The following is a 19,980-nucleotide window of genomic DNA, read 5'->3' on the forward strand; positions in this document are numbered from 1 at the left end:
TAATATCGTAAGATGGGTGTCTCTAAGTCTAAACAATTGACAATGTTATTATTAACAAGCTTATCATGATCATATATTTACCTTTGCATGTGTGACCCGACTCCCCTAGACTCCCTTTATCGTATAGTTTACATCTTAATATTTGTTAGTCATCAAACCAACAACAAACAAACAAAACGAAATCGACCTTGATAAGAATCTTCCCATAGCATTTCACAACGCAATTCTCGTCTCCTTGTGTTCGACCCCTATTGCTACATTAATTTGTGTCTAGAGTAATTATCTTTGCATAGGTACACGATAAACATATCAATACCGAACCTTTCCTTTTAAGAACCGGAGAGAATCTGAACTCGCTCCAAACCCCCAAACTTGACTTTCCAAGTGACAAAATCAAGCTTTTTCTCCACATTATTCCCTTACCAAAATAATCCTTACATGCATACATACAATTTACAATTCAATTATACAAACCTCTACAAGTCTTTATAAATCTCATGCAGCCGCCTTTACGAATCTTACACCATTATTCTCCTTCTCAGCCGTATGATCAATAACCCTCTCCAGAGCAATCCTTCTCTTTTCACGTGTCACACCCCCTATTAGCCCTCCACACCTGGTCACACTTCCGACACAAATATTTGTAAAAGGCGATTTTACACAAATTTATCGCAAAACGAAATATTTTAATACTATTTTTACACACTAATAAGATTATGTTTGGACTATTTACAATTATCAATACTATATATTAATTCCAGAAACCAAGGGACTTCAATGTAATTAAAGAAATTTATACAAATTAATTATACTATATAGTTTTAAATCGATAACACCGTGTGATGGACCTGAACAAGGGACTTCAATGTAAATATTATATAGTGTTGGTTAAAAGTATTAATTTAGATAAAACTAGAATATGGCGAGTTTCCTTAAAATAACAGGTCCCACTTACGGTGTTAATTAGTATAAAGATGTTAATTATTTAACATACACAGTATATGTTAGATTTTGGAAACTATTAATAGGTAAGTAAATCAATTCAGATTTCCAAAAAATATAATATTCCATAATTCATTAGATTTTTAATTTAATTAGTAAAAATAATTATTAATTGATTTTCCTTAAAATAAACATATAAACATGCCTTACTTATGGTATTAATTAGTATAAAGATGTTTTAACATAAACAAATATAATACAAGTATATTATATTTTGGAAACTATTAAAAAGTAGATAAATCAAGCTAGATTTCCAAAAAATATAATATTCCATAATTATTTTGACTTAATTAATTTAATGCATATATTTAATATATTTATTTCGAGTAGTGAGAGTAATAAAAGTAACCTTGGGTATAGTAATCACTCATTGGATACTTAGAGAGTAAAATAATTTTGTTAGTAGTGAAAAGAATTGTTGTAACATTGGATATAGTAATATGATAGTAATCACTCATTTGAATAGTCAAAATAACAATATTAGCGGCGAGCGAGAGTAGTGAAAGTAACAGAAGTAACAACGGGAGTAGTGAAATTATCAATATTAATGTACAAGTAGTGAAAGTAACAATAATTACGGCGAGATTAGTGAAAGTAAAAGTAATAATAATAACAAATGTAATAAAATTAATAATTCTAAAAACAAAAGTAAGTATGTATGAAAAATTAGCTAAGCAATCGATTTAAGTAAAATATTAATGGCGGGAGTAGTGAATTTGTATAATTATTTATTTCATCAGAATTTTTAAGATATACTGCTTTTAGAAAATATATTAATAATAAATTTAGGAGTTATCGAACTTTAAAGTAGTTTTAGTTAATCGAAAATATATTTTAATACTTTAGATAGAGGTAAGGTAGCGAAATGCGGCGACCCATACTAGTTTTGATATAAAACCGTCTTATACGAGACTACATCACTTCGACGGTCACCATACGTACCTATATCACCTCCCCAACGAGGCAACGACCCAAAAAAAAAAGAGAGAAAAAAAAAAAAAAAAAAACAATCACGCCATTTATATTTTTCCCCCATTAATGCCCATTTCTTCAACTCCTTCGTACACACCGCCGGCACCAATCATCAGCCAACATTAAATCCGACCGTTAACCAATTCCCAAATTTCCATCTTTTCGAATGGGTACCTCTTAAAATCCCCCAAAACGATGCCGTTTTTGCGGCGGCGGGGAAAGAGTGGTGCTGTCCCACCACCACCGCAAAAGGAAGATTCTAGAACAATCTCGAATGATCTAGAAGAAACCAATAAAAAGAAGAAAGAAAAGTATCCGTTGAAGAACAGAAAATGGTCGTGTGTAGACAGTTGTTGTTGGTTGGTCGGTTGCATATGCTGTACATGGTGGTTTATGTTGTTTTTATACAATGCAATGCCTGCTTCATTCCCACAGTATGTAACTGAAGCTATTACTGGCCCATTGTCGGACCCACCTGGCGTGAAATTACGAAAAGAGGGTTTGGTTGTTAAGCATCCTGTTGTTTTTGTACCTGGGATTGTTACTGGTGGTCTTGAGCTTTGGGAAGGGAAACAGTGTGCTGAAGGGCTTTTTCGGAAACGGCTTTGGGGTGGGACTTTTGGTGAGTTGTATAGAAGGTATCGTCTTTTTTTGTTGTTCATTTCTTTGTTATGATTTTGTTTGGTTTGTGGGTTTTTGAGCATTGGCGGAACCAGGATTTGTAGTCAGGGCGCGAAGAGTTTAGTTTTGGTCTCTGTAGGATAGGAACTATTGACCTGGGTATCTCCGGTTTTGAGCATTGGTGGAACCAGGGTTTATAGTTAGGGGGGCGAAAAAGTGTCTTAGATAGGAACGCTCGACTTGGGTGTTTCCAATTTTGATAGTCTACCTTTGGGGTGAAAGGTGTAGCTTTTAATTTAGTTTTGATCTCTTTTTGTTGTTTGCATGTCTACTTTATGAAAAATTTATGGTATGGGTTTTGTCAATTCTAAGTAAAGATATGATGCTTAATTTAGGAAGTTCTTGTTATGTGTTATCGAGGTTTGGATTTGAAGTGTTGTGATCAATGGGTGTTTTGGTGTTGGCAGTATTTTCAGTTTTTCGTAATTTGGATTCCGCATCAAAGATACTTTGATAGTGCTTGAACATCTCAATGTAGTTGGTGACGGTAGAGGTATTGTAGAGCTTGTAGTTGTCAAGGATCTTGCTTTTGTGTGAATGTTTGTTGCTCGTAGTGGAAGTTAGGTTCCCGGTCCTCGGATAAGTACCAAGTAGAGGTTGTAGTTTGTTAAGGATCTTACTTTTGTGTGAAGTTATAGAGCTTCAAGGTCAAGGTATTGATTTTGAAAGTAACTTTGTAATACACGCAACTACACAAGGCATTTACACTTTCTCCTCTTGTTTCAACTTCTCTTGAATCCTGTTAGGCTCAGGTGAAGGTGTAAGCTTTATGGGCGATTCTTAATAATTTTCTAGTAGTATGTCTTCACCCATTCTTGATGGAGTATCGATTATGGTGGGTTCGATTGGTATGATTGACCTAGCATTCTCCTCTACAGCTGAGATCAAGGTGATCTGTTTTATTTATGGCATTGACATGTGAATTGATACTACATAAGGGGTTAGAAGTCTAATGGCGGCAGTGCAGCACACTTGAAAGGAAATGTTAGTCTTTAGGATATCCATCGAGCTAAGCTATATGTTCTAATTCTCATTATGTGGTTTAATATGTATTTTTTATTTTTATTTTCCATTTCCAATAGAGCCAAAGACTAACAATTCATTGGCCAATAAATTTGATGGTATGAAACAAAATGTACCACTATGTGAAGAAGCTGGCGCTCAATGAATAATTGACGTAATGTTTAACTCTTCGCCTTAAACATAAGAATTAGGAGTGCATTTAGGATGTGTGGTGTTTTCTATATTTTGGTGTATGTGGTTGGACCGGAATTTTCGTGTATCCTCAAGGACGAGTTGAGATCAACTGTCCCACTTTTGTGTCCCATCTCCTGTCCCATTGCTTTTATCTTGCGACACATCATCATTCACATAATAAAATTAATAGCAATTTCTCTTACGTTAATGATGTGTCACAAGGAGAGTATAGTGGGACACGAGATGGGACGCAAAATGGGACAGAGAATCTGCTCTCCTCAAGGACTCGACATTCGTTAGATTATATTTTGGGTAAAGTTGCCTTTCTAGCCTCTTTGTGGGCTACAGTTGGGGGTGCTTTTAAGGTCTAAGGGTATTCAAATAAAGTGAATTCAATGGTATTGCGCTTCTTTGTAATTGTTAGCATTTGGGGATCCCTTGTATTCTATTGCTTTTTCATTGCTTTAATAAAAACTTATGACTCGTACTTCCTGCAATGTTTTTCCTAACTTTTTTCTGAATTTCCCCTTTAAATATCCTACCAAAAGTCAGTTCTGGAAAGCGAAGAAGTCATTTTCTATGAATATCAATCATGAATGGTTTCCTCTCCAACCAAGAGAACATATTACCAATCAACTTTTTGTTTTAATACTAATAAAAACTAGATTATGTGCATTTGAGTGCCTTACTTCTCCATAGGTTGGAACCTTGATGCACAAGGGTAATGTGGTTGGTTAGCTTTGGGTTTCAACCACTGAGGCGCTGAGAGTTCTACAAGTAATCTTAAAATTCTGCTCGTCCTCATTAAGTCATCCAGGGAAGATCATATATTCATATCAGACACTTTGTATGACTGATGGCATCAATTTCATTGTTTTCCATTGTGATTCATCCAGTGTATCACATGAATCACACCCCGACTTCAATATTTGTAGTCATAAATCATTATACCATTTAAATCATATATTAATGCTGTTCTTTTGGTAAGGTCGAGGTTCGTACTTTATTTCCATCATTCCATTAATGAGATATCAATTTTTATCATTGTGAAAGATTTGGAGTTCTGTCTTAGCTTTTACTGGTGATTGTGAAGAGTTGGTCATGTCAGCTGGTTTGTGCATTAATCAGGTGGTGGATCCATCACTTTAGATGTTTGATTATACATCCATTTGATATTAAAGACACTTTTTTGATGCTGTATTCTTGTATTTTCATTGTGCGTGAAAATCTATTTTGTGTTGTTAATCTATAATCTGATTACTCCTCTCAGGCGAATTTCAGCTGTTTTATTCTTAGTGAGTTAGGTGTGTTAAACGCTCCTGATAATTCTGTCTCCGTGGCTAAATACGTCGTTGTTTGTTTTCACAGACCCCTTTGCTGGGTTGAGCACATGTCTTTGGACAATGAAACTGGATTAGATCCACCTGGCATAAGGGTCAGACCTGTCTCTGGTCTTGTGGCTGCTGATTATTTCGCACCAGGCTATTTTGTTTGGGCTGTTTTGATTGCTAATTTGGCTCGTATTGGGTACGAGGAGAAGACCATGTATATGGCTGCATATGACTGGCGAATTTCATTCCAGAATACTGAGGTATTCCTTTTACTACTAATGCATGTTAATGCGTTATTTATTTGGATGAATTATTAATAGAGTTGTTAGTATTGGATTCTATCACGTCTCACGGTGGAGGATATAAAATTAAAGCTCTTTTCAAGTTTAGCCTGTGTTTCTCTCTACATTTATTAGTTGGAATTCTCGTTTCTCCTAGATCGGTAATGTTTAAGAATAGCATTGAAAAGAGAAAGTAGTAAATCAAGATAAACTTGTTGGAGATTTGAGTGTTATGCTCTAACATAGAAGGGTATATACTCTATCCACCTAGCCAACATTTCTTGGTTGGGAGATTATGCAAATTAATGTGCATAAGTATCAATCAGTTAAAGGCTTAAAGTTATTTATTACTTAGGGTACTGGATTTATGTTACATGAATATCTCTAAATCACTAGATTAGTTAGGGATGAACTTAGGAATAAGCAAGATTAGGCTTAGTAGTCTTATAAAGGATACTTAAGCGTGACCATAGGTAGGATTAGAAGATTATGATATTTGTGCCATTGAATGAAAGAGAGCTGGAAAAAGCATTACAAATTATGTCAATTTGTTTGTCACTGTATAAAACATTAAATGATGTACTTTGAGGATATATTTATTCTTGATATTTATGACAAGTGGGTAATATGAAGATCTTGCTTTGTTCGCTGGTATTGTTGTCTAAATGAGCTTCTTTGAATACGAGTACAACTTAAGCTCATTGGTCAGGAGTACACACATTTCTGGCTAAAACTATGGAGCGGCATGGGGTGTAACTTAAGCTCTCTTTATCCTCCCGTCTCTAGCCCTTTGCTTGTTCTTTTCTTATATGTTATTGATAATTAGGTATATTGTATGACTGTCTTCTAAAAGATTCATTTTGCCAATCTCTGCTCTTAGATTTTGTTTTTGTAAAACAGTACCTTGAAGTATTTTTTATGTCGAACGCTACCAAACTTGGTTTTCTGACACTCGTGAAGCATGCGACTCTTTGTTTCCCGAAGTAGCTGTTTAGCATTGTCTGTCAAAGCCTCAAAGGACACTTTTTTGTGAACCAATGCCTTTTTGTATGTTCATTTTAAACGGTTTTTTTTTCCATGCTGTTTTCTATGTTACATTTATACGATAGACTTTATGGGTATTATACAATTATTGATCTTCTTGAATTTTGAAATTTTATTTTATTTTTGTCTAGCATATCAAGTTAGCAACTAGCAACATTACCTCAGTGCCTCAAGCGCTTCTGTTAAGGGTAGGGTCAGGGGTCGGAGGGACATAGCCTTACCCATGTGGCTATTTGCCTAATTGAGTGAAGTAACTTTGCTTTGTTTCACTATGTCCCTAAACCAAGGAGCAACTAGTCGCTGTAACCATGGGAAATGGAAGTTTCTTGTCATATTGTTGGAAAAAAAATCTGGGCTCATTATTTTTTGCTTGAATAAAATAGGCACGTTTGGCAATAACCAGTCAGACAATGACTTTCTTCCATTACAAGATAATTGAAGCTATAAATTATTTTATGGACTATTCAAAACAATTGACAAATACCTAATTAAATGATTCAAATTAAGTAGTCTAGTTAGGATTTATGATTCAAATCTAGAATAGTAGATCTGTAGATGTCAGGAAAATGCTTTTGTGTTCCCATAATTTGCAATCTTGCAATATGAGAAATCCATTGTGAGCTAAAGAAAATGATAAGTAAATTAAGTGAGAGAAGTGAAAATAAGAAAAAGGGGCAGCCCGGTGCACGATGGCGTCCCCGCTAGGCGAGGGTCCGGGGAAGGGTCCCACCACAAGGGTGTAATTGGGGCAAGCCTTCCCTTGCCATTTTGGCAAGAGGCCAAAATTTTAAGTTTTTATAAAAGAAATTTTAAGTTTTTATAAAAGAAATCCGGAATTCGATTTTAAAACCTCTAAGTTTACCTATTTTCGTTCTCCCTTTTTGTTTTTCATTTTCCCTTTTCTATTCGCATTTTGAGGCGTGCGTTCACACTTGGACGGTTCTAAAGGATGATTCATGTCAGCCGACCCCAAATCATTTTGGGATTAAGGCTCTGATGTTGTTGTTGTTGAAGTGAAAATAAGAAAAGATAAATGAGACAGTTGAGGGCCGGAATCTTAAAATTAAGAAGTAAATTAAGGTAAAGGAGGAATTGTGGCAAAAAGAAGCAGTGGAAGGAAGGAAAGACATAGAAGTCAGGTGTTTCCAATGGTTAGGGCTGGAATCTTAAATTCTTTGGCTAAATTTAAGAATAGTTGTGTTTGACATTAAAGTTCTTTAGAAGGTAGGATGAGACTATAAATCCTTGATATCTTTGTCATAGTTTTATACTTTTATCCATTCTAACCTGTGCACTGTCCAAACTCCTTTACCTTATTGTCACGAAAATTTCATTTTGGTAGCTGTATAATGCTATATGAAGTTTACTTGTCTAAATGGGTTTTGTTTTGTGTATTAAACTACCAGGTTAGGGACCAATCGCTTAGCAGAATAAAAAGTAATATCGAAGTCATGGTTGCTACAAATGGTGGGAAAAAGGTGGTTGTCATACCTCATTCCATGGGAGCTTTGTACTTTCTGCATTTTATGAAGTGGGTTGAGGCCCCTGCTCCAGTGGGTGGCGGGGGTGGACCTGACTGGTGCGCCAGACATATTAAAGCAGTTATGAACATCGGTGGACCATTTCTCGGTGTTCCAAAAGCTGTTGCTGGACTATTTTCTGCTGAAGCCAAAGATATTGCTGTTGCCAGGTCTTTCTTGTCTTCCTGTTCAAATTTGTTTTGTAATCAATTACTATAGTTGGGTTATCACATCTCATTTAGTTACTTGTTAGCTGCTCTTTGGGCCAAGAGAAATTGTTATGTTACCTCTTGTTGTGAACTCGTTATCATTTAGTTCCTTTGTAAATGGCATTTGTGATGAAAATACTACTCCCAAGAGCGCGGACTAAGTAATTCATTGTCCATTCTAACAAATGTAGTAGAATTTGGCTGTTCGAATCTATATTCTTAACTAATGTGAGATAGCCTATTAATACTTCGTTTTCTGTAATTGAATGAATTCTGAGAAATCTGAATCATTAGTTAGCTGTTTTGCGGTGTATCAAATAATTTACAGGTCAATGACCAGAACTGAAATAGAGGGGTTTAGAGGAAAAGATATTCCTAGTGGATTAATGGGTGACGACAACAAAGATTGCAAACAAATAACGTAAGAAGTAATTTTATGGAGGTTATGTTGAAGATAAAAAATAGAATAGAGGAGAAAGAGTGTTATATTGAGGATTACGAGAGAAAGTAGAAATTAAGAGACGTCATGTCTTTGTTCTGAGCCAGAAATTAGGAAGGAAAATAAGGGTAAAATGCTCACTACTGTATTTTGGTTGGAAAATTACTCCAGGTAGTTATTTTGCTGAATTTGTTAATTAGATAATGATTTGGAAAAAAATGATACTCCCTCTGTTTTCTTCCCAATTTGAAATTGCACACCTTCTAAGAGAAGTGGTAACATTACTACACTAACCTTCCCCATCCTCTACCTGTCTCTCCCACATCAATCACCTCTTATCCCCCAACCTAAGCAATCAACCAACCACCACTCAACCACTGCGCAGCCCTTCATTCCTCCACCAACCTTCTCTTCAACCATCATCGTGCAAGTCTTCCTTTCTACCACAAAACGACTTCTGACCACCAATCGTGCAGTTCTTTTCTGACGGACCTCCGGCAGTCACCACCCAACGAAAGCAGCTGAAGCACAAAATGACCTTTGGGTCCCCTACACATGGCTCAAAACCCACAAAACCACCTCATACGCACACACGGAAAGTAGATCTGATAAGGGGGGGGGTGGTGTTGTTTGATCGGATTACAACGGTGGCAGAGATAGTGGTTTTAGGAAAGTGGTGGTTGGGTGATGGCGCTTGGTTTGGAAGTTGGTGTTTCTTGGGGTTTGGTGGGGATGAGGTTGGGTGTGTACTCTGTCTAGTAGGGCGGGGCTGAGATTTTTAGGTTAGTTTTAATGAGTTAAGCAATCGTATATTTTATAATTATACCATACTCATTAGGACATTATGGTAAAAAAGACATTAAGAAGTTGCTTGAAAGGGAAAGAATTAGAAGTGAGAAGAAATGAACAAACTTCCGGAAAAGGAAAGTGGATGAAAATCAGAAATGCGGAGGGAGTACTTAATAGGCAGTACTTTAATATATGGGTGGCGCTTGACTTCTACACTATTGAGCAGGTAGCTCATTATTGTGTATTATTTATCTGGTGTGTTCTTTATTTAGCCTCCTTTAGGGCCGAGGGCTTACTTAGGGAACTCAGTAGCCCAGGTACCTATTTTGAAAGATGTTGGTTGGTGCTTACTTAGGGCCCCAGTAACCAGTCTTACGTGCTTTTGGGTGACCACATAGTTGTGCTCGTATGCAACTGCTATATTAGGTCGTCTTCTTGCTCTCTGCTGTTGTTTGTCTCTTAGATAAAACCATCAATTTATTTCTTAAACAAGAGCTTGTGAGCGTATGATAGTAGTTGTACCGAGGATGGTGTTCTGATTTCATAGCTTTTTACTGTTGCAGGTCGGTTGCACCTTCTGTGTTGGATAAGGATGTATTTGGTCTTCAAACATTGCAGCATGTGATGAGGATGACACGTACGTGGGATACAACTATGTCAATGATTCCAAAAGGTGGTGAGACCATTTGGGGTAACCTTGACTGGTCACCTGAAGATGGCTTCACCTGCATTGCGAGAAAGCAGAAGAATATCAGTAGCCCTACATCTAACAAGAGTGGGAAGGAAAATTTGGATGCATCCGGGAAAGGAGTGTATTATGGAAGGATCATATCTTTTGGGAAAGATGTGTCCGAGGCTCATTCGTCAAGAATTGAGAGAGTGGATTTCAGGGTAATTTTTTAAACTTTTGTTAATCATGAACTTTTGAGAATTTCGCAAGTATAGACTTGAAATAAGTTTTCAAAAGAAATAAATATGAATACACATTTGATGAAGTAATAGTTTTATTGAAATACTCCGTAGTTTGCTGTTTACCAAAAAAAGGCAATTGCTACTCTCAAGAGTTTGCTCTGACACATGTTTAGCAGCCTGTGGAATTGTGTGAATACAACTGCAATGAGTCATACAGAATCTTGATGTGCACATTCGATGTGTAGGGTTTACTGATTTAGGGAGATCGTTAAAAACATAAAAATGTGTATATTGACGACACTTGAGAACTGGAAAGTTTTACTAATTGTTTTATAATCAATTTTATCTGACGACCAACACTTATGGAACTGAAAGAAATGCGATGTAAAGTTTTGTGATCAGTTGCTACTTGCTAGGAATTTGGCTGTGGTGAAGAGTCATTAAATCTTGTTTGTCAGGGATATTAATTCGGATTTAGGATTAGGCTTATTTGTGGAGTCAGTGATGATATAATATAGTGTCATGTTGGGAGATGAGTAAAAGTTTGCTAATGGTTCTAGATTAGGGTACAACCTAAATGCTGATCAAGGTTGATAGCTAATGTTTGGAAAGAAGGAGATAATACTTGAGTGGTTTTGCAAGGTAAAATCATTGAGCTTATAGCTCCATATTCACCAATAAGAAATACTTGAGTGGTGCTATTACTGAATTGATGTTTGAGACATATGGTACTTTTGTAGTAGCCAAGTTGATGTTTGGCCATCGATATGGTCCATTTATCCTAGTTCCTAACTCTGTTGTGATATTTTATGTACGTTCCATCCTTATATTGTGCCCCTCTGATCCCAGATACCCCTAGGCTCTCATACCTTTCACCCTTATAGTGCAGTTTACCTCTAATTTATTTATCAAAAATATTAGGAGTGGTATGTACTGTGGAAGTGGGGGTGATGGTTGAAGATTTGCCTCTGAGGTTTTTAAATTTTTCACCCTATCCCCTCTTCAACATATGAGTGAAGTAATTGATAGGCGGTAGTATGTTTCACATTGCTTGAGTGACTATATCTCAATCTTGCTGTTGTTGCTTCAGGATGCTACTAAAGGCCATAACTTAGCAAATGCAACCTGCCATGATGTGTGGACAGAGTACCATGATATGGGCATTCCGGGTATAAAAGCCGTTTCTGATTACAAAGTTTACACAGCTGGTTCAATATTAGATCTACTTAATTATGTTGCTCCGAAGATGATGAAACGTGGTGATGGTCATCATTCTTATGGGATTGCTGATAATTTGGATGACCCAATGTATAACCATTTCAAGTATTGGTCCAATCCGCTGGAAACCAGGTAAATCTAATTTTCAGTGTGTAAGAATGATGTAGTTAGCTTGGTTGGTATCATTAGCTTGCCGTGATTATATAAGAGCTGTTTGGTTTGTTAGCTACTTGTACTTTTGATCGCAAATAACCTAGTACTCCCTCCGTAATTACTGGTAGTCCCATTTGCGTTTTGCACTTTGTTTATGGAAAATAAATTAAATCAACAAGTGGAGAACTTCATTATATAAGTTGATCATTACATACCTTTCCCACCAAAAACATTCATATGGGATTTCACACATCGTGGACACGAAAAAAGACACGAGAAACTAGGCAAAATCCTGCGCCCAAATAGAGGGAAACTTACAACTTGGAAGGAATTCAATCCCCCCTAAATCAAACTTCTGACTTCTCCATGAAGTATTCCAATAACTAAAAATTTTACACATCCTGGAGAAATATTCCTCCATACATAAATACTAACCTTCAACTTTATACACAATAAAGATTACTCAGAAGCAATCACCAAGCAGCACAACCTTTTCAGTCAGCCCCACCAGCAGCACCTACAATGATAAGTGATCCCAACTTAAATGATGATGAAAGGCATAAGATCGTTTTTTTAGCATTCCCGCAATGGCGAGCCAGAAAGAGGGTGCAATTTAGAAATAGCAATCATGTTCCAGGTCAATAGAAGAACCAGAACAAAAATCTGGTCTATAGCAGAGAAACAAAGGGAGCAAGCCCTTGCTGTCAATGTGAATTCAAAAATTCCAGGAAAAAATGGCATAGAGAGAAATAGGTAGAGTAGTGATGTGGTGTGAGGGAGAATCAATGGAATCAGATAAATGAAGGGAAAGACAGAGAGAGAAACTCTAGGGTTTGACCGTGAAGAAGAGGAAGAGGAGATGAATGAAGGTAAATTAAGGAATTTCGGCGGGTGAGGATGTGTGAGGCTGGGAGGGTTTTGAGTGAACGAGGTCACGAAGAGGCCTGAAAGGTCAATGAATGAGGGTGTGTGGGTTTTAATTTGGTGTAAATTTTTTAAATTTTGCTGTCAAATATTGGTGTAACTATTAAGAAATGGAGGGAAAGGTTAGTTTAAGCTAGAAAAATTAAGGTTCTAAGTGATATGTTAACGTCGGTGATGGGTTTGCGTGGGTAATTAACATGAGTTTGGTGATGGAAGAATTGTAAATATCTAAAAAGTATCTAGGATACTTGAGTAATTTGCTGCCGCCACTCGGACTCAAACCTTGCACTGCTTCCCAGTTCCCAGGAGCAACGTGTCTACCAATTTCACCACAGTGCCTTGTTTGTAATCATAATAGTCTTTTTTAATTCAATAGTGAGAGTAATTATTTTTTATTTTGGGCAACGATAATTCCCAAATAGAGCAAGGAAAAGAAATGGGAACGTCACAGCAGGACACCCAAAAAAGGTAAGTGGAACATCTTGTGATTACGGAGGGAGTAAGAGATTTTTGTTTGGATTATTGAACTGTTCACCTTTCTTGGCGCGTGTGCTAACTTAAGGTCTCTCAACAAGATAGTCCCATTGTCAACAACCATCACATTTCTTTTCTGGTATATCTCAAAATAATTCACTTTCTATGTCTGGAAAGATATAAGGGAAGTATTCCTTGACTACGATTTAAATTAAAGTAACAAAATAAAATTGGTTGAGCAGGAGGCAAAGCATATCTAAATTACAGACGAGCCGGTTAGTTATTCTCTCTCTTTTTCTCTTAAAATAAGTCCGACTGGGCCTACTCAAAAGCGTTTAGGGCATTTTGGTAAAATTTATAAAAAAGAAAAGATGCCATAGGCTCCTCCACACCATGCCATCATTAAGCAAAACCTTTACTCATCCGTGCTCCACGAGCCCACAAGGCCACAACTCAGCTCCACGAGCCCACAAGGCCACAACTCAACACAGGTAAAAGTTTCCCAAACCAAACCACATCATTCGTGCCGTTTACCCTTTGCCTATCTAATCTATGGTTTCACCTCCCTTTTTTAATTTGCCTTTTTTGTTTTCCGCAAAAGTATCTTAGTGACTATTAACTTAAATTGATCTATAAAATTTCAGATTGCCAAACGCCCCTGAAATGGAGATCTTCTCTTTGTATGGAGTTGGAATCCCTACTGAAAGAGCATATGTTTACAAGAAGAGCACTGCCGCCGATTGCTACATTCCTTTTCAGATTGATACATTGGCAAACGAAGGCTCCTGTCTCAAGGGTGGCGTTTATAACGTTAATGGAGATGAAACAGTTCCGGTTTTAAGTGCTGGTTATATGTCTGCCAAAGGTTGGAGAGGTAAAACCCGGTTTAACCCTTCTGGAATGAAGACGTACATAAGGGAGTATGATCATGCCCCTCCAGCTAACCTTCTGGAGGGTAGAGGCACTCAAAGTGGTGCTCACGTTGATATAATGGGCAACTTTGCATTGATTGAGGATATTATCAGGGTGGCCGCTGGCGCTACGGGTGAGGATTTGGGAGGAGACCGTGTTTATTCCGACATCTTTGAGTGGTCTGAGCGAATAAACTTAAAGCTGTAGCCTCTATGCAACAAGGTTTGTGCAGTAAAGCTCTTTCCTATTCTCTGATTCTATAAAAGTACTCGAATCTTCATGAGACTCACCCACATGAGAATCAAAATGGCAAGTTATTCTATGGGTTAGTGAGAAATCTAGAGCTTAAGTTTGCTGTACTTTTGAAGTAAATGAGTAGGGAAGTAATGTTTTCTTGTTTTTAAGGTATCCCTGGTTCAAGAATTTTTATGGATGACTGAATGAAGAATTAGAGTCACGCAGTTCACAGACCAAATGGTGCCACTTCATTTAGGCCAAAACATGAAGCTTTTTCACAAAATAGTCTTGTCGCAACACTTAACCGTCCATATCCAACACTTTCACTGGTAGTGTAGTATCATACTTAATGACACGTTATCATGCCATTCTTGTATTGTCTTCTTTTTCCATCACCTAGCATCATGATAGTTTCCGTTAGTGTTGCATGGTTTTTTGAATTACTTGTTCCTACTTTCTTAGTTGACCAACTTTTTTTTTTTTTTTTTTTCGTGAAGCACAATTTGGCAGACTTAGGTCGAATCCTGAAAGTGTGTTTTGTTTCCTTTTTTGTGTAAAAGAACGTAGGGATGTATAAAATTAGGTTACTGGCATAAAAAGGTAGTGTAGATTTAGACAGACATTGGAGTGTGAAATAGTAGTTGCTGGTTCTGGAAATGATATGAAATAATCTCAACAGTGTCTGCTTGCCCCTCGGCACTGGCCTAGGGCTTGACTCAAGATTGAGCTCAAGCTAAATTTGAGCCAACGTACTTAAATTTGAGCACACTCAACTTATTTACCCCTGCTGACTCTTTTACAGAAGCGTAGGAAATTGTCGTTTTACAATTTGCAACAATAGTCAAAGTCATTCTGCTTAGTGGCCTTTTTGTGTTGCTACTATCTATATATGCAATTTTGATTCTGGTATTCATGCTAACTCCAATGCAGGCATGTCACTAATTCTTCTGTGCTGTGATATTAGCATTGATTTGCTGAAATCGGAACAGGCTATGGTGTGGCGGTTAAAGTCGAACTCCTGTTGCTGCTGTCTGAGATGCAGAGACTCCATACACCAACTTATGATGGGAAGGTCAGCCTGTACTTGTGCTTGTGCTCTTCATTTGAGCATGAAGCTGGAATTTTTGATATCAAATTCATTATGTGTACAAAGGTGTTAGAGAAGAGATTAATTCACCCAGATGTAGTTGTAATTTACACGTTTGTAAAATGTCCAACTACGTACTTCAATATAGGTTTAACTGGTTATGATTGTTAGTTTGTCACTCATGCGTCACCTTTTTTTTTTTTTTTTTTTTTTTTTTATTACTGTTTTTGAATGCACTGCGAGTTTTATACCAAATATTCAAATGTGAGATGAAAAATATCAAATATTTGCCTAAGATGAAATGGTTGTATTCAAGGTTTGGAGAATATACGGTGGTAATTTGGGGATATACTGAATGAATGAGTGCCCACATTTGATTGAGCCCAATTTCTCTTCATTTCCTAGAAAAAAAATAGAGAGGCAAGTTCCTATCAATGGTCCGGATCGCATTTTAATAATATCTAATGGATAAAGGAAAATAAGAATGAAAGGAAAAATTATTATTGAGAGGAAATAGAGAGAGATAAAATGGAGATGATCCATTTCCCATTTGATTATATTAACTCTGGAGGTATAATTTTTTTTTCCCGGGTTTTAAAATAAAACGAAAGTGTCCACATTCATTCAAATAGTCGTCGATCTATTATCAAACTCTATAACTAACTAATTAACTAGTGTTGAGATATTCCGATTTTTCGAAGTTATGTATTTTCTTAATCAGTTAGTTTTGTTTGTGATGGGCTAATTCCGTCACAAGCTTGTGACCTCTCACAAAAAAGGAGAAGGGACAAGGTGGGACACCCCCATGTACTTCCCACTCACCTCTCAATGGATATTTTGTGAGAAAAAACGGTACCCGTCACAAGCTTGCGACGGGTACTTCCGTCACAAATTTGTTTCTTAATAATGACACATCAACAAACATGAAATATTAAATTGGGTGGTCCTCGATGTTTAATAATACAACAAAGTGGTCGTACAGATATGGTTGATTTCAGGTAATTCTTTAGTAAGATACTCATTGCAGTCGTAGCTCTCAACGTGATTTAGTATACTTGTCGTTGCTTACGTAAGCAGTGACCCTATATTAGAGTGGTGACGGGAAAGGTAACTAGCTAAGGTCCCTACATGTTTTGTCTTGGCCTTTTACAATCGATTTAAATTTCACAAATACTCGTTTGTGACGGACTAAATCCCTCACAAGCTTGTATTGTTAAACAAAGGGTCAAGTGGGAGGGGCAAGTAAGAGGATAAGTGGGAGAGGCCAGAGGGTTGTGACTTGTGAGAGGCTAGGTAGCACAAAAACGGGCACGTGACATGTGACACGACATCTCATGAAATTTAGGACACGGAACACGTTATTTAAATTTAATAATATATATATATATATATATATATATATATATATATAAATTAGAGATCCTGAGAACCACCTATATAATGAATCAAGTGAGAACCTTACTTACCTTTAGATCTTAAACAAATGAATGCCTGAGATCCTACCAATGTCATTTAAACAAATTTCGTCCAACCCTGTGTCATTTAACCAAATTACGTTTATTCTCTCTCCAATTAATCTCTATATCCCCATCATCAAACTGCTTCCTAGAATTGAAGAACAAACTTCAAAAATCCGCTGCTTCCTTCTTCAATTGAGACGCAAATCGAACTATACTTCACCGTACATCAAAATTCAATGAGGTTTGTTTAATTTCTCTTAATTTCCCTTAATTTTGACTTTATGTGTTTCGAATTTGTTAATTCGTCAACAAATTAGGGTTGACGAATTGTTGATTCGAGTTTGTACACATATAATTGGGGTTTTGAATTGAAATTGGTGTTGTAGATTAAGAAATTGGGTTGCGATGGGTTATATTTGATGACTTGGTTGTGACATGTGGGTGTGGTCCTTGATGACAGTCATTGGGTAGGTTTGTTAACTAAGCCCCCTGAAGGAGTCAATGCTAAATGGTGTTAAATCTGGTGACTTGGTGGGATTGTGGGAGGTGTCAAGGTTATGTTTATGTACTAAGGGTATATTGGCATTATAAGTGATTGATCATAAATGACTATTCCAATGGTCGTGAATGTGATCAAACTAGCATTTTTGATCATAAATGACTATTACTGGTTACAGGAATGCTACCTCCTTTTGGGATTCAGTCTGAGGAAACTCGAGCAAATGCTAGGCATTGTACTACCGGCATGGAACCCCGCATCTCTTCTGAACGTTTTATCCTTCTTGATACCCAGGTTACTTTTCTTTCTTTTGAACCTCTCATCCTGTTCTGTTATTACATGATGTAAATAAAAAGAGCTTTACAACATCAAGGCTTCATGAATTTTTGTGTTGATCGTGTTACGTGTCTCTCTCCTTCCAATTGGGTATCTTATGTGTAACTCCCACTTTTATCTTATAGCCATTGTTTAGCCCATCGATTAAATTTGAAATGAGAAGACCACTCATCGACTGTTCCTATATTAACTGGAGAAACTGTTTCTTCAGAATTGGCTCATGAAATTCTTGGCATTCAGGTAAGCATTAAAATACAGAAATATTATGTGTTCTTGTACATTCTTGACAAAACTGTGAGTTTTATTTAGAGTCTTGCTAGTTGCAACTCGTTTTAAGCAAAATCTGGTGACTTGGTGGGATTGTGGGATAATGCTGGGAATATTTTTGGTGACTTGTAGTAACTTCTTTTGTTCTAAGGCGGACTCGGTAGACATGTTTACTCTTCGTCGGAAAGTGAAGGACCAATTTGAAAAAGAATGTACATACTTCGATTAACATAAACAAAGGGTTAGGCGTTTGACATCATAGTCAAATATCGGCTTGGATTTGATTACTTATTCCTTTCCCCGCTATTTCGGGCTAGTGGTAAACTTTTGATTTTGGATCAACTCCTTCACAAGTGCATGAATCGACATCGGGTTCTCATATTTGCTCAGATGACTCACACCCTTGATATTTTACAGGCTAGTTAACTCTTCCTAGAATTGGTGCAAGGATCATTTGGTATTCGATGCAAATTTTTGCATTTTAACATTTTTTTGGTGATTTAGGATTATCTGGAATTGAGACGCTACACTTACGAGCGTCTTGATGGTTCTATTCGAGCTGAGGAACGTTTTGCGACAATAAGAAATTTTAGCCATCAGTCAACATCTGGGAATATGAATGTTGTTGTTTCTTCCGGCCACAAACCAGAGCCCCAGCTAGACATGTTATGAGAAGTAAAAGAGCAAATACGGAAACCACTCTGCAATAATGATTTTTGTGCTTTTTGTGAGAGTTGTTAGCGTTGTTAGCATTAGAAGGAGACAATCCTAATGCATTTCCACAAAGGCCTGGATTTCCCATGCAGAACCCATTTTGAAAAGAATCTCTCGCTGGGTACTGAACCCGAGAAATCATTGTACGAGAGATCCAGGGATTGTATGCTAATAATGTTCGATGCTGACTCGAGACCGACCTTGAGAGATGGTTGTGGGAGAGATTCGAGTCCGATGAAGGATCTCGGCTTGTCAAGATCAGGTATTGGGCCCGAAAGAGAGGTGCTAATGAGATCCAATAGGGTCGGAAGTTGATTCAAGTTCTTGAGCTCGCTCGGTATCTGTCCAGATAAGTCGTCGTGACTCAAGTTCAAGCTCAATAAGTTGCCACAATTCCCCAGAACAACAGGTATACTTCCTGACGAATTGTTGGCGGATAAATCAAGAAACTGTAAAGATTTTAACTTGCTTATCCAATCAGGAATGCTACCATCTAAGTGATTATTTCCCATGTCGAGGTTAAATAACAGCTTCAAATTCTCATTCTTATTCCATCGTTCCTTGCAATTCTAACTTGGCTCTCCTGTCTGCTTCATATGTAAAAAAAAAAAATCCAAAAATATTTTGCTGTCACTTTCTTGATGTCGTTGCTTTTCGAGTAAAACACCCGAGCTCTTAATTCTTCTACGTTTTACTTATTTTGAAAGCCAATTAGCTCAAATGGAAGAGCATTGTGCAATTCACAAGATGTGGGTTCGACTCCCATATTGGCCATGAAATATCAAATCTTTCTTTTACTCTTAAGAATGAAAAATAGTGTAATTAGTAATCCCATTTAATTCAAGTATGGCATATATGGTAAAAATTTTGGTATATATAATAGTCTTTGAAATGCTTGTATTAAACTTTTGATAATTGCAAAGCTATTTCCCGAGCTCAATGCCATTATTCTTTTCTCAAACAATGCGCCATTGCCCGAATATGATTATATCCTACTAAATAATTGTAATGTATTGCTTGCATCATGAAATGTTCCTATCGTTGGATTTGCGATTTAATAGGCTATATGGGACTCGAACCCATACCTTTGTGCACAATTTGCACATTGCTCTACCATTGAGCTAATAGCCTTTAAAATACGCCATACAAATACGATTATGAAATAACGGGCGTTTCATATTATGGCAGCCTAAATAACTGATATAAGGACACTGAAATGTTTCTCACATAGTAAGATATGTAAGAGATACACTAAAATGCCTTGTAGTTACATAAAAAAACCGGTAATTACATTAAATCTCTTCCACCGTCATTTCCCTTAT

The 19,980-nt window shown here is 36.9% G+C and overlaps 1 protein-coding gene across 4 annotated transcripts; it reads left to right on the forward strand.

Annotated features, from left to right (window-relative positions):
* The first annotated feature begins 1,945 nt into the window (after positions 1-1,945).
* On the forward strand, positions 1,946-15,560 carry LOC141592537 (phospholipid:diacylglycerol acyltransferase 1-like). 4 transcript variants are annotated; one of them, XM_074413254.1, is made up of 7 exons: positions 1,946-2,612; positions 5,221-5,443; positions 7,915-8,198; positions 10,029-10,356; positions 11,468-11,727; positions 13,791-14,280; positions 15,226-15,560. In XM_074413254.1, the coding sequence occupies exons 1-6, from the start codon at positions 2,170-2,172 to the stop codon at positions 14,263-14,265; spliced, it is 2,013 nt and encodes a 670-aa protein (XP_074269355.1). In that variant the 5' UTR covers positions 1,946-2,169; the 3' UTR covers positions 14,266-14,280; positions 15,226-15,560. The 4 variants fall into 4 exon arrangements, with proteins under 4 accessions (XP_074269355.1, XP_074269356.1, XP_074269358.1 ...); XM_074413255.1 differs by having other exon boundaries at positions 15,260-15,560; XM_074413257.1 differs by having other exon boundaries at positions 1,987-2,596; positions 15,260-15,560.
* The last annotated feature ends 4,420 nt before the right edge of the window (positions 15,561-19,980 follow it).

The sequence above is a fragment of the Silene latifolia genome, chromosome 7 (genome assembly GCF_048544455.1).
Source record: "Silene latifolia isolate original U9 population chromosome 7, ASM4854445v1, whole genome shotgun sequence".
Lineage (NCBI taxonomy): Eukaryota > Viridiplantae > Streptophyta > Magnoliopsida > Caryophyllales > Caryophyllaceae > Silene > Silene latifolia.